Source organism: Microcaecilia unicolor, chromosome 4, assembly GCF_901765095.1.
Source record: "Microcaecilia unicolor chromosome 4, aMicUni1.1, whole genome shotgun sequence".
In the NCBI taxonomy this organism is placed as follows: domain Eukaryota; kingdom Metazoa; phylum Chordata; class Amphibia; order Gymnophiona; family Siphonopidae; genus Microcaecilia; species Microcaecilia unicolor.
In genome coordinates, this window is record NC_044034.1 from 357,293,167 (window position 1) to 357,304,748 (window position 11,582).

At 46.7% G+C, this 11,582-nt stretch overlaps 1 protein-coding gene across 1 annotated transcript in view; it reads right to left on the reverse strand.

Annotated features, from left to right (window-relative positions):
• PPEF1 (protein phosphatase with EF-hand domain 1) overlaps positions 1–10,645 on the reverse strand; it is an 82,737-nt gene extending 72,092 nt beyond the window's left edge. The window contains exons 1-3 of the mRNA XM_030202531.1: positions 10,591–10,645; positions 4,880–5,007; positions 1,006–1,066 (exon numbers count right to left, since the gene is read on the reverse strand). Of these exons, the coding sequence (XP_030058391.1) occupies positions 1,006–1,066; positions 4,880–5,007; positions 10,591–10,645 (244 nt within the window). The remainder of the gene's footprint in view (positions 1–1,005; positions 1,067–4,879; positions 5,008–10,590) is intronic.
• Positions 10,646–11,582: the final 937 nt, after the last annotated feature.

The window sequence follows — 11,582 nt, forward strand, 5'->3', positions numbered from 1 at the left end:
CACACATTCTAGCAATTTTCTACTCTGGAGGCATTTACCCCTACAAAAACTAGAAACAGTTATGGATCTACTGGAATCCTACAGTAAAACCCTCAAATATGTCGCTAGATCTATGTCCCCTTTTCAAAAACCGCTCTAAAAAGATGCTGAACCGGAGTGCTACTTTGATGAATACCTCAGTCTCCTAGGCCTGTGTTCCCAGTCCCATTGAAAAGATACAAATTAAATACATTTTAGTAGCTCAGAATTAGGCTCCCGTGTTATACAAAGACTTTGTTCATGTTCTGGGTTTTTATTTATTTATTTGTTACATTTGTACCCCACATTTTCCCACCTATTTGCAGGCTCAATGTGGCTTACATAGTACCGTAATGGCATTCGCCAATTCAGTTGATAACAAATACAGGTTGTATTGTGGTCTAAAGGGTCGAAGGGAATGTAGATTGTATGTTGTCCAGTAAGATCATTGGTTATGCTGTGTTGCTGGGTGTGGGGATTTACGGTGGATCGGTGGGGTATGTTATGCTGTTTGAGCAGTTGTTTCCTTTTCACAATTCATTGTGCAACATGCTATGAGGAAGGGCAAATTTCATTAGCTGTACATATCAGTCTACCTGGGTAAAGGGGCTGTCTGAAAATTCACCCTATGTGTAGTTACAGCCACACCAGGAGGAGGCGTAGTTACAGACGGGGGAGGGGTGATATAAGTTCATGCAGATTGCATTTTCAAATCAAAACACGTCACTTTGCACGGGAAAAGTGTTTGGGGAAAAAGCAGGTGCAAATATCTGTGGTTATATTGTCGCTGGGGTAATTCTCAAAGTGACGGTACATGCAGGACTTTTAACTCTGAAAACTGTTGCCGAGACCACAGGTCAACTGTTCCCAAGGATGATGCAGGAATGCCCCTCTCCGCCTCCAGTGCTCTGAGAAAGCATGCAACCATAATTCCAGTCGAACTATGTGTCTGCACCATACAGAAAGCACTTTCACTGTTGCCCTTACCTTTGCCAGTCGAACTCGGGTGACTGCACTGATCCAGCATGAAAGTGAAAAAGGTGGCAAGCTGCAAGAGACAAGACAGCAAAACATTAACCATCACACTTAGCCAGCTGTTACTCCTGCTGATATATTAACCATAACAGTTAGACACCAGTTACTCCTATTGAAATATTAACCATTACGTTTACACTGCTGTTACTCCTGCTGAAATAATCTATTAACCATTACGCTTAGACCGCTGTTATTCTTGCTGAGGTGGTGGCTCAGTCTGTATAAACTCATTCTTTGAATGTTATTATTATTTGTTTTGATTTATTTTACTGGTTCTGGTTTCCAGTATGAGGGGTGTACATGCATTTTTTTTATGAGTGGTTATCCGTGCTGTAACACATGCAACTGGCCCAGACGTTTGCTGTCCTGCAATCTCAATATACAGGATAGATTTAAATCCCACCTGCCCATTATTCAAAGTGATTTAAGCAGGGCGGAGAGGCTTCTGCCCACTTAAATCACACTCTGTGAGTCATCTGACCATATTCAATGGCACGTAACCGGGCAGTGCCACTGAATAGCAGCAGTAGCCGGCCATTTACAGTTTGGGCTGGAAAGGGGGAGCGTTCTGAGGGCAGAGCTGGGGAGGAGCTGGCCGCTATGCGAGTGCCAGCAATATTCTGTGCTGGTGCCCACATAGCCAAGCGACCAAACAGGATGGGATAAAAAACAGTCCTGACTTTGTTCGCTTAGCTATGCATGTGCCGGCATTGAATATTGGTCAGCCCCCCCCCCCCCCCCCCCCATATCATGCCCTCCCTCCTGACCCCCCTCATGGTAATAACTCCCCTCAACAATTCAGACACCCCCTTTTAAACTCCCTGCCAATTCTGACCCCTCCCAAACCCCCACCACCATCAATTCTGACCCTCTCCCAATCTCCTCCCCCTGATTCTGACCCCCCCTCCTCCAGAACTCTCCTTCCATGATTGGCCCTCCCCTGAGATGGACCCCCCCCCCCCCCCAGGACCAGGTTCCCCTTCAGAGCCTACCTACATCCCTGGTGGTCCAGTGGGGATATCCCAGGCAGGAGCAATTCCCATTTGCTTCTGCCCCTCATGGCCCCTTATTTTAAAATGATATTAGTGCCAGATGTCAGCCTTCCATATATGCTTGCAGCAGCCATATTAACACACGGAGCCACTAGAAGCAAGAGCTCCTGCACGGATACCCCCATTATTTTATTTTTATTTATTTGTTACATTTGTATCCTAGAAAACTACAGCCAAAAAAACAGTGGATAGTTGGTATAAATTATAAGATAGTAAATCAATCATGGAAAAGGGAGAGGACCTCAGACTGGTATCCCACATTTTCCCACCTATTTGTAGGCTGAATGTGGCTTACAAAGTACCGGAGAGGCGTTTGCGGACTCCGGTGTGAACAAATACAAAGTGATGTTGTGGTAAGATAAAGTTCATGTGGCACAGCCACATTAGGGAATCGAACAACGGAAGAGTTGTATCACATCCATTACGTTCTTTAGTTTTGTTGTGTAGCTGAGATCGGGCATTTAAGTTGGATCAGTAGGGTATGCCTTTTTGAACACGTTGGTTTTTAGAGCACCAGGGATGTAGTAGGCCCTAAAGGGAGGGAGGAGCCAATCCTCAGGGGAGGATTTGGGGTCAGAATTGGCAGGGAGTTTGGGAGGGGACGTCTGAATAAGTGTGGGGGGGGGGGGGGGAGAAGGAGACAGAAACTAACATGCGGCTCCCAGAGACATTTATGGGACCCGCATAAGTGCGAGCAGCCAGCAGGATTCCAGTCAGACATGGATATTCAGTGTCAGCGCCTGGACAGGGACTAATGTGGCCTCCGCCAGTATCCACATCCGCATGGGTATGGAAGGTGTACAGGTTCTTTTGACCATTGTGACTGCTGCAGTGATTCTCTACTTTGAATCTGTCCGGAGGTTTGTACATGAAAGCCCTACCTTGCTTTTCATTTGTGCAGTTGGGTGTTTTGGTACAATTATTGCACTGGTTCTATATCAGCATCAACATCCCATTAATCTGTTCTTCTTGTTTGCATTTATACATTGCTCCTTCTTGCTGTAATACCTGATAGCATTTTCAGTGCAATACCAGCAATAATTTTACAGAGGAGCGACCAAGAAGCTTTGATTACTAAGGCAGGCGTTTCATGCCAAAACACGGCTCCATGTTGAGTCCCGGTTTAACTTGATGTTCGAATAAAGGTTGACGTTTGTGTTTAACTTTGGAGTCTCCTCTTGGATTTGTTTTGGAAGGCTGTTTGACGTCTCTACTTTGGTGTTTTTGGACTTGTGTTTGAGCGTAGTGGTGTCTCAAAAAAATGGCCACATGCTAATGGCCACACAGGAAACAGCAAAGGTGACTCAAAGAAATATCTCGACAATGCTTTCGGAGTCTATAAGTTTATTGTACAGTAATACAGACTCGACACAACCGTGTTTCGGCCGACTGGTCTGCCTCAGGAGTCTCTCGACGGTACTGTACAATCAAATCCACACCGCTAAATGTATTTGCTGCAAGAACCACTGCTAGAAGGAATACCGTGGAATCCAACTCAAGTATCAAACTATTCTCTGGACCGATGGTAGAACATCTTTCATTTTTTGGATGAAAGACGTTCTTCCACATTAGTGCATGGCCATTAACACAAAAAAATAAAAAGTGAGCCATTTTATGGCTTTGGCCTTAGCGCCTAGGAAAGACCCACGTAAGGGCAATCTTAGACCATTTGTTTGCTACAGCTTTACTAAAAGGACCCCTTATTTAGCTTCTCCCAAAAAATAGAGCACAAATAACTATCCACATAAAACTAAAAGCAGCCTCTTGCCATAACCTGCCTCACTGTCTGCTCAAATGATAGACACAAATGTACTAATTTAGTCCAATACAAAGACATCACCAACAGAGTTTTCATTGACCATTATTTCTACTGTGATAGAGTCACATCCAGGGTAGTTGGGTTAAGGCAGTTTCAGTCTGAAATACAAGTCCCAGAAGGCATTGCAGGCAAGGAGCCAGGGGGGTGAGATGAAGAACCCGGACTGGACTCCTAGCTGCAATAGAGGAAGACATGGGTGTAAGCTGGCAGGATGTGTAGAGTGGCTGCCACTAGGGGGAAAGAGAGATAGGAAATCCTGGGTGCAGGAGCTCCTCATTAGTCTAATGCTTAACTCAGCTCGTATGGGTGTGGTGGAAGCTAATGGAAGGAGAATGATTGGTTGTGAGAGCAGAAGCCAGGGATTGATTAGGCAGGTGGGAAGGAGTCCCAGGAGAGTTCAGTTCAGGAGGAGAGAAGCAGTTGCAGGCAAGTACTGAAGCAGGCTGAAATCCCTTGGGTGTGAGGAATTCCCTAAAGTATTGAAACCTCCTGAAAGGAAAGGCTGCTTTGTGATTGAACTGGGATGATGAACTGATTGAACTGTTTGTCTTGGGAATTGAACTATTGTTTATTGTGCACTGGATAAAGAGCCCAGACTGAAGCTGACTGTGGGCCTGTATTGAATTCTGGTAGGTGCTGGTAGCCTACTGCTTAAAGGGGACTATTGCCACACCCTTTCAGATGGCTTACCTTTGCTTAAGATTAAAGGTGAATGCTGCTGTTGGAACCGTGTATCAGGTCTACTAGAAACCTGCATGGAATAAAAGCCTTAAAATTGAAGTTGCTGGTGGACATTTGTTTTCTTGACTGTACCAGGAGCCTGTGGCTGAAGGAGATTGTTCTATCCTTGGCTGCACCTAGAGGCACTTGCTTACACTACATTGCCAGAAAGAACGAGAAGAAGAGCCCTGGTTCTCTGCTCTGCCAGGGAGGTCCAACAGCTGAGAATACATACCTGTAGCTGTGCCTGCTCTTCTGCGTACTCAATTGACTGGAAGATACTTAGCATGCACCGTCGCCTCATCTCCAGACGGGCCACAGAGCAGCGATACCACCGCTGAATGAGGACAGCTGCCCGAATCGCTATCAGAGACAGGGAGACAGTAGAAGAGCGTTATTACTTCTGCACATGGCCAAAGATCCAAACAATGGCTCATGGCACCACACCTTCATGACCAAGGCCAACCAAGAGTGACCACCGTCCTGGGTGGATATCCTGCCCTGTATGCCAAAACCTCTTCAATGGTCTTCTTTTGTGAATACCACACGAGAAAGAAAAGCTACTGGCAAACTTATGGCATAAAGTGCCAGAAAGTTCTTTTTTTCTACTATGGTAGTGTGATCGAGGGTGTGGCTTGGATTGGGCACAAACTCAGTCATACACGTTGCAAGCAAAAAGGAAAATACTTTATTGGTTGACTCAACATGTGCCTTTAGTTAATGAACAGGCTTATGTCCAACACAAATACAGTCTCTATTCCTCTCTGGTTCTTCACATCTCACTGTCAGCACGCTCTCTTTAGGGTTGGCTTCCAGCCTAGCTCAACACTTCATACCTTCCCGGGTTCCTCTGGACATACATCAAAAGCAACTACTTTCTGACTGTAATTCAAGGTGTTTCCTACCTGCCAGTCTTCCCACGCCAGCTTTGAAACCTTAAACTTGAGATACACCCAGTGGCGTTCCTGGCCTGGATGGCACCCGGGGCGGAGCGCCGATGCGCCCCCCCCCCGGGTGCAGCGCCCCCCCCCCCCCCCCCCCCCCCCCCCCCCCCCGCTAAACTTCGCTTCGCTGCAGCTCCATCTGCCCTGGAACAGGAAGTAACCTGTTCCGGGGCAGAGGGAGCTGCAGCGAACAAGCGACGAAGTTTAGCGAACTCGGAGCAGGCGCGAGCCGTGGCACCCCCCCAGCGGCGTGCACCCGGGGCGGACCCCACTTTCCTGATCCTAGGCTCCCTTAAAATGAAGACCTCTTCCCCCAGGCTCTCTTCTCTGACGACCTCTTGCCTCAGGGCCTCTCTCTCTCTCTCTTTCCTGAAGACCACTGTATCGGGGTCTCCCTGTCCTGTTCTGTCAAAGAGTTTTTGACTCCAACCTGGTCTGAGAAGCCCCTCTGACTCAGCCCAGTAGACTAGCGCCACCTGTTGTAAGATGACTAAGCTGCACCAGTGAGGGAGTGTTTCTAATGAAAACCTGCCTCCTACCACCTACTCCCTCACACTGCCTGTATGTCCATCCACTGTTGCGGTATCAAAGTATGACATTGTTTTGTCAAATCAGAAATCACTTACAGTATTTGTTTACTTCCCAAATACTTCTCTATGTAGGTTTCAGAATGAAAATAATAAAATTAGGAGACAATCAAACACATTTTTCTTATGAGAATGTAATGCAACAGAATTTTATTGCTACAGCATAAAAAGGAATGATTTTACTTATTTTGTGTTGTTAATAACAGACTTGTATGGTTGTGAATGTCTTAATGATCACAGGCTTATGTTTTAGGCCTCACAGATCAATCAGAACCAGTCACTGCAGAAACTATGGGGCTCATTTTTAAAGCACTTAGAACTACAAAGTTCCATAAGTTACCACGTAACTTTGTAAGTCTAAGTGCTTCGAAAATACGCCTCTGTGTCACCAGAAACTCGCATGCGTATCTCCAAGGATTTCCATATTTTAACCCTTCCCTGCTTCTCATCTAGCCCAGCCACCCTAGTGACACTCCTTGACCAGGAGCCAGATTGCAGCTCCCTGAGGAATTATGTGCATGTGTTTCCTGAATCTGACCACCAGGTGTCACCTGTGTGCAATAGATATTTTACCAATGAACATGTCCAATATATCCAATGAACATAAAAATAGCTAAACTAGCCAGAGGTTCGGTGGCTGTGCAACCATGTGAGAGACCTAAGTTTGATGATTCTCTGCTTATGTCTTCTGCAGTTTGGGTCTCCAGGAGGCAACATTTAAAGCCCTCAGCGAGAGGTAGGTGACACCTAGTGGCCAGATTCAGTGACCATCATTGCAGGGTTCTGGACAGAGTCTTGGTGCACAACCCCTGGCCCAGGCCTGTCACTGCAATCAAGGATCAGAGACAATATTATATAGGAGAATAGTTCCCAGATATTTGTGAATGATGAACTGTGTGGAATAGAAAGAAGCTGTCAGATCATAGTAAAAGTTAGAAATAACCACATGCTGTAGTAAAAACTGACACTAGCCTTTTTGGAACAGGGTTCACATCTCTACTGATGTCTTTAACAAACGAGCGGTGTATATAAGGGATCAGCTGTCACTCCAATCAACAAGTGGAAAATAAAATGTTTAGAAAATGAGGCATCCCCTGGCTTACTTACAGGAACTCTTTGGGGAAGTAGTTGCCATAGATAATAATTGAATACAGGTACTTGCAATTCAGCTCAATGCACAAAGCGAAGGAAATTGAAAAGGGGTCCTACGTAGCAGTGAGTGAGAACGAGGAATGCTGACTGAAAGAAGGGATCGTTTCCCCTCAGCATCTCGGGGTTTAGCAGCCCTTTCTTCATCCCCTTTATCTATTTATTTGTTACATTTGTATCCCACATTTTCCCACCAATTTGCAGGCTCAATGTGGCTTACATAGTACCGTACTGGCGGTCGCCAAGTCCGGTAGAGAAACAAATACAAGGTGATATTGTGGTCGGCTAAAGGTACATGTGTTTCAGGTACAAAGGGGATCGAGGAGAGGAAAGGTTATGATCGCGTCCATTACGAGTTTTGGTTTTGCTGTGTTCCAGAGTATAGGTGTTTATGTTGGATCGGTGGGGTAAGCCTTTTTGAACAGGTTGGTTTTTAGTGATTTCCTGAAATTCAGGTGGTCGTAGATTGTTTTCACAGCTTTTGGCAATGCGTTCCATAGTTGTGCACTTATATAGGAGAAGCTGGATGCATAGGTAGCTTTATATTTAAGTCCTTAGCAGTTTGGGTAGTGGAGGTTTAGTTATGTTCGGGATGATCTGGCTATGTTTCTGATTGGTAGGTCTATGAGGTCTGTCTTGTATTCTGGGACTTGACCGTAAAGTATTTTGTGGACCAGGGTGCAGGTTTTGAAGGGAATACGTTCTTTGATTGGAAGCCAGTGCAGTTGTTCTCGAAGGGGTTTGGCACTTTCGAATCGCGATTTACCAAATATTTATTTTATTTTATTCGTTACATTTGTACCCCACATCTTCCCACCTATTTGCAGGCTCAATGTGGCTTACATAATACCGTAAAGGCGTTCGCCAGTCGGTTGATAACTAATACAAGGTTATGTTGTGGTCGGATGAGCTAGTTGTGTGTCAGGTACCATGAGGGTCGGAGGGAGTGACGATTGTGTATTGTCCAGTACGATCATTGGTTATGCTGTGTTTTGAGCCTAGCCTTCTTCTTACTGCAACTTTAGCATCATTGGCCATTGCCAGTGGGAGACACTGGTGGTCAGGAACATAATCACAGAGATGGCAAAGGATCGGAAGACCCGTCTTGTCTACCCAGGCCCAGTTCCTGCGGCAGCACAACGACCCCAGCTGCTCTCTGCCTTCCCCTTCACTCCTTCCCCACTAAGGATCTTCTGCGCTTAGCCCAGACCGTTCCAAATTCTGTTCTGGTTTCTTATCTTCACCCCTTCCATTGCGAGGCTGTTCCTACATCTACCAACTGCAGAACAATCGTTCTCATATTAAACCTAAGCGAACCTGATGATCTGAAGGGCAGAATATAAGCCTCAAATGAAATTAAAATTAAGTCTTTACCATAGAGTCTCATGTCATGACTCCTTGTTCTACAATTTTTTTTTTTTTTTTTACATTTGTACCCTGCGCTTTCCCACTCATCGCAGGCTCAATGCGGCTTACATGGGGCAATGGAGGGTTAAGTGACTTGCCCAGAGTCACAAGGAGCTGCCTGTGCTGGGAATCAAACTCAGTTCCTCAGGACCAAAGTCCATCACCGTAACCATGTGGCCGCGCAGGCTTCTGCTTCTGTGAGTCTGACGTCCTGTCAGACTCACAGAAACAGAAGCCTGCGCAGCCTTCTACATGGAATGTTGCTAGTGGAATAGCAACATTCCATGTAGAATCTCCAATAGTATCTATTTTATTTTTGTTACATTTGTACCCTGCGCTTTCCCATTCATGGCAGGCTCAATGCGGCTTACATGGGGCAATGGAGGGTTAAGTGACTTGCCCAGAGTCACAAGGAGCTGCCTGTGCCTGAAGTGGGAATCGAACTCAGCTCCTCAGGACCAAAGTCCACCACCCTAACCACTAGGCCACTCCTCCACTGTTGCTACTATTTGAGATTCTACATGGAATGTTGCTATTCCACTAGAAGTCGGCCCTTGCAGATCACCAATGTGGCCGCGCAGGCTTCTGCTTCTGTGAGTCTGACTCACAGAAACAGAAGCCTGTGCAGCCTTCTACATGGAATGTTGCTAGTGGAATAGCAACATTCCATGTAGAATCTCCAATAGTAGCAACATTCCATGTAGAATCTCCAATAGTATCTATTTTATTTTTGTTACATTTGTACCCTGAACTTTCCCACTCATGGCAGGCTCAATGCGACTTACATGGGGCAATGGAGGGTTAAGTGACTTGCCCAGAGTCACAAGGAGCTGCCTGTGCCTGAAGTGGGAATCCTTTGTTTGCTTCTGGTGTACTATTTATAACTCTGGGATATTTACGTGTCTCTGTTGGCTTGGTCATATTTCACCCTTCTCTCCTCTCGGCTACAGATATATATTTAGGTTCTGAAGTTGCATTTCACGGAACTTGCGGTCTGATGTGGACATAAAGGAATATGAGATAAAAGGCATAAAAGTGACCCAGCACTTCAAAGAGTTCATGGATTTTGATTTCTAATCCTGGTGAAGGGGAGTGACTAACAGAGCTGTCAGGTTTCCTCCCATTCTCTGTTTATAGGACACATCTGTACTGAATTTGGCTCTGCCTACTGTTACGCACAGAGCCAGCTCACTGGGGTTGTGGCACCCTGAGACAACTTTTGCAAGAGCAAAGGAACAGGCTGCCAGCAGGGGAGGGGTAAATGCCAGATCCAGGAGGCAGAGGCGAGGGAGAGAGATGCAGGAAAAAGGAGAGGGGAAGATTTTGGAAGGCCCATGCAAAATGACAGGTCTGGCTACGCCCCTGCCGCCCAATTACTAAATAAGGAAAGAAAATTCCCTTATATGCCAGACTGACCTGGCCTCCTGGATTATTCCTGTCCTGGCTCTGGTCCCAACAACCAATAAATCTGTTTATGCACCTTGTTTTCACGACCCAGGACATGCACTAGGCGCCTGCCCAGGCGGCAAACCCAGGATTACACTAGGCAAAGACTTAATTAACTCTGGATCACACCAGCCCTACTCAGGACTTTTGCAATTTCTAACAAAGTCAGGGCAAGAAAAGTCTCCGGTTGGTCCTAGGGGCTTATCAATAAAACCTCTCTCAAAAGGCCGTCCTTCAACTGCCTCTAGATTATTCCTATAATGATAAGTGATTTCCATTGAGTTTCTGTGAATGGAAATCGTGCTACAGTGCGCTTTTTGGTCAGGGGCTGTGAGTGGAGGAGATGCTGGCCTTGTGTTCTCACTCATCCATAACTTTAAAGGGTCACTTAATGAGATAACGACACCACTCACCTCTCTCAGACTTCTTTGCTGGACTCCTAGATCTCACTGACGTGCCGCATCCCATGGCTTGTTCTTGCACAGACTGTTAACACGTCAGAGCAAGTGCTACGCAAAGCTTCCAGTCCATAACCACTAATAAGGGTCACGGGAACGAGGAGGGGTCAACAACAAGAGAAAGAGTAGAATGATGAATACCCTGTGGTTTCTAAGGAATCCCCTCAGAAGAAATCATTACTGTCTATTCTGAGACTCACATCCAGTGCATTTTTTCTAGCGAAAAAGGTGCCGGTACTGAAATGCCAGGCCACCTTTCAGGGGTGGGGTGATCGCTGAGGACCCACCCCACAATAGCCAGGCCCCCAGCAACCAGTCATAGAATCTATGACAAGGCAGAATTGGTGTGTAGGGCCTGAGCTCTTTCATTAAAACTTGGAGACCATAGGTCAATTCTAGCAGACAATGGAAAAGCTGCCGGTAATCAGTACCCCCAAGTACCCCCTCAAAAAAAGCCCTGCTCATATCTCACACCTTATAACATCCTCACAGTATCTTCCTCAAATAACTAAACAGCTCTCCTCTGCAATTCAGGGGCGTAGCCAGACCTCGAGGTGGGAGGGAGCCAGAGCTCAAGCTGGGGGGGCCACATTTAGGTCACCGCCCCCCCCCCTCTGCCACCCACTACTGCCACTGTACATCTTGGCTGGCGGGGGTCCCCAACCCCCGCCAGCTGAAGACTTCGTCCAGCACTGGTCTCCGGCGCCGCCGCATTGCCTGCCCTGCTCTCTCTTCCACTCACGTCCGGCACGCTCCTTTAAGTGAAGAGAGAGCAGGGCAGGCAATGCGACGACGCCACCGCAGACCACCGCTGGATGAAGTCTTCAGCTGGCGGGGTTGGGGACTCCCACCAGCCAACCAGGAGCCCAGAGCAAATTTAAGGGGGCCCAGGCCCCCCATGGCCCCACCTAGCTATGCCACTGCTGTCCATACTGACTGTTTCCAGA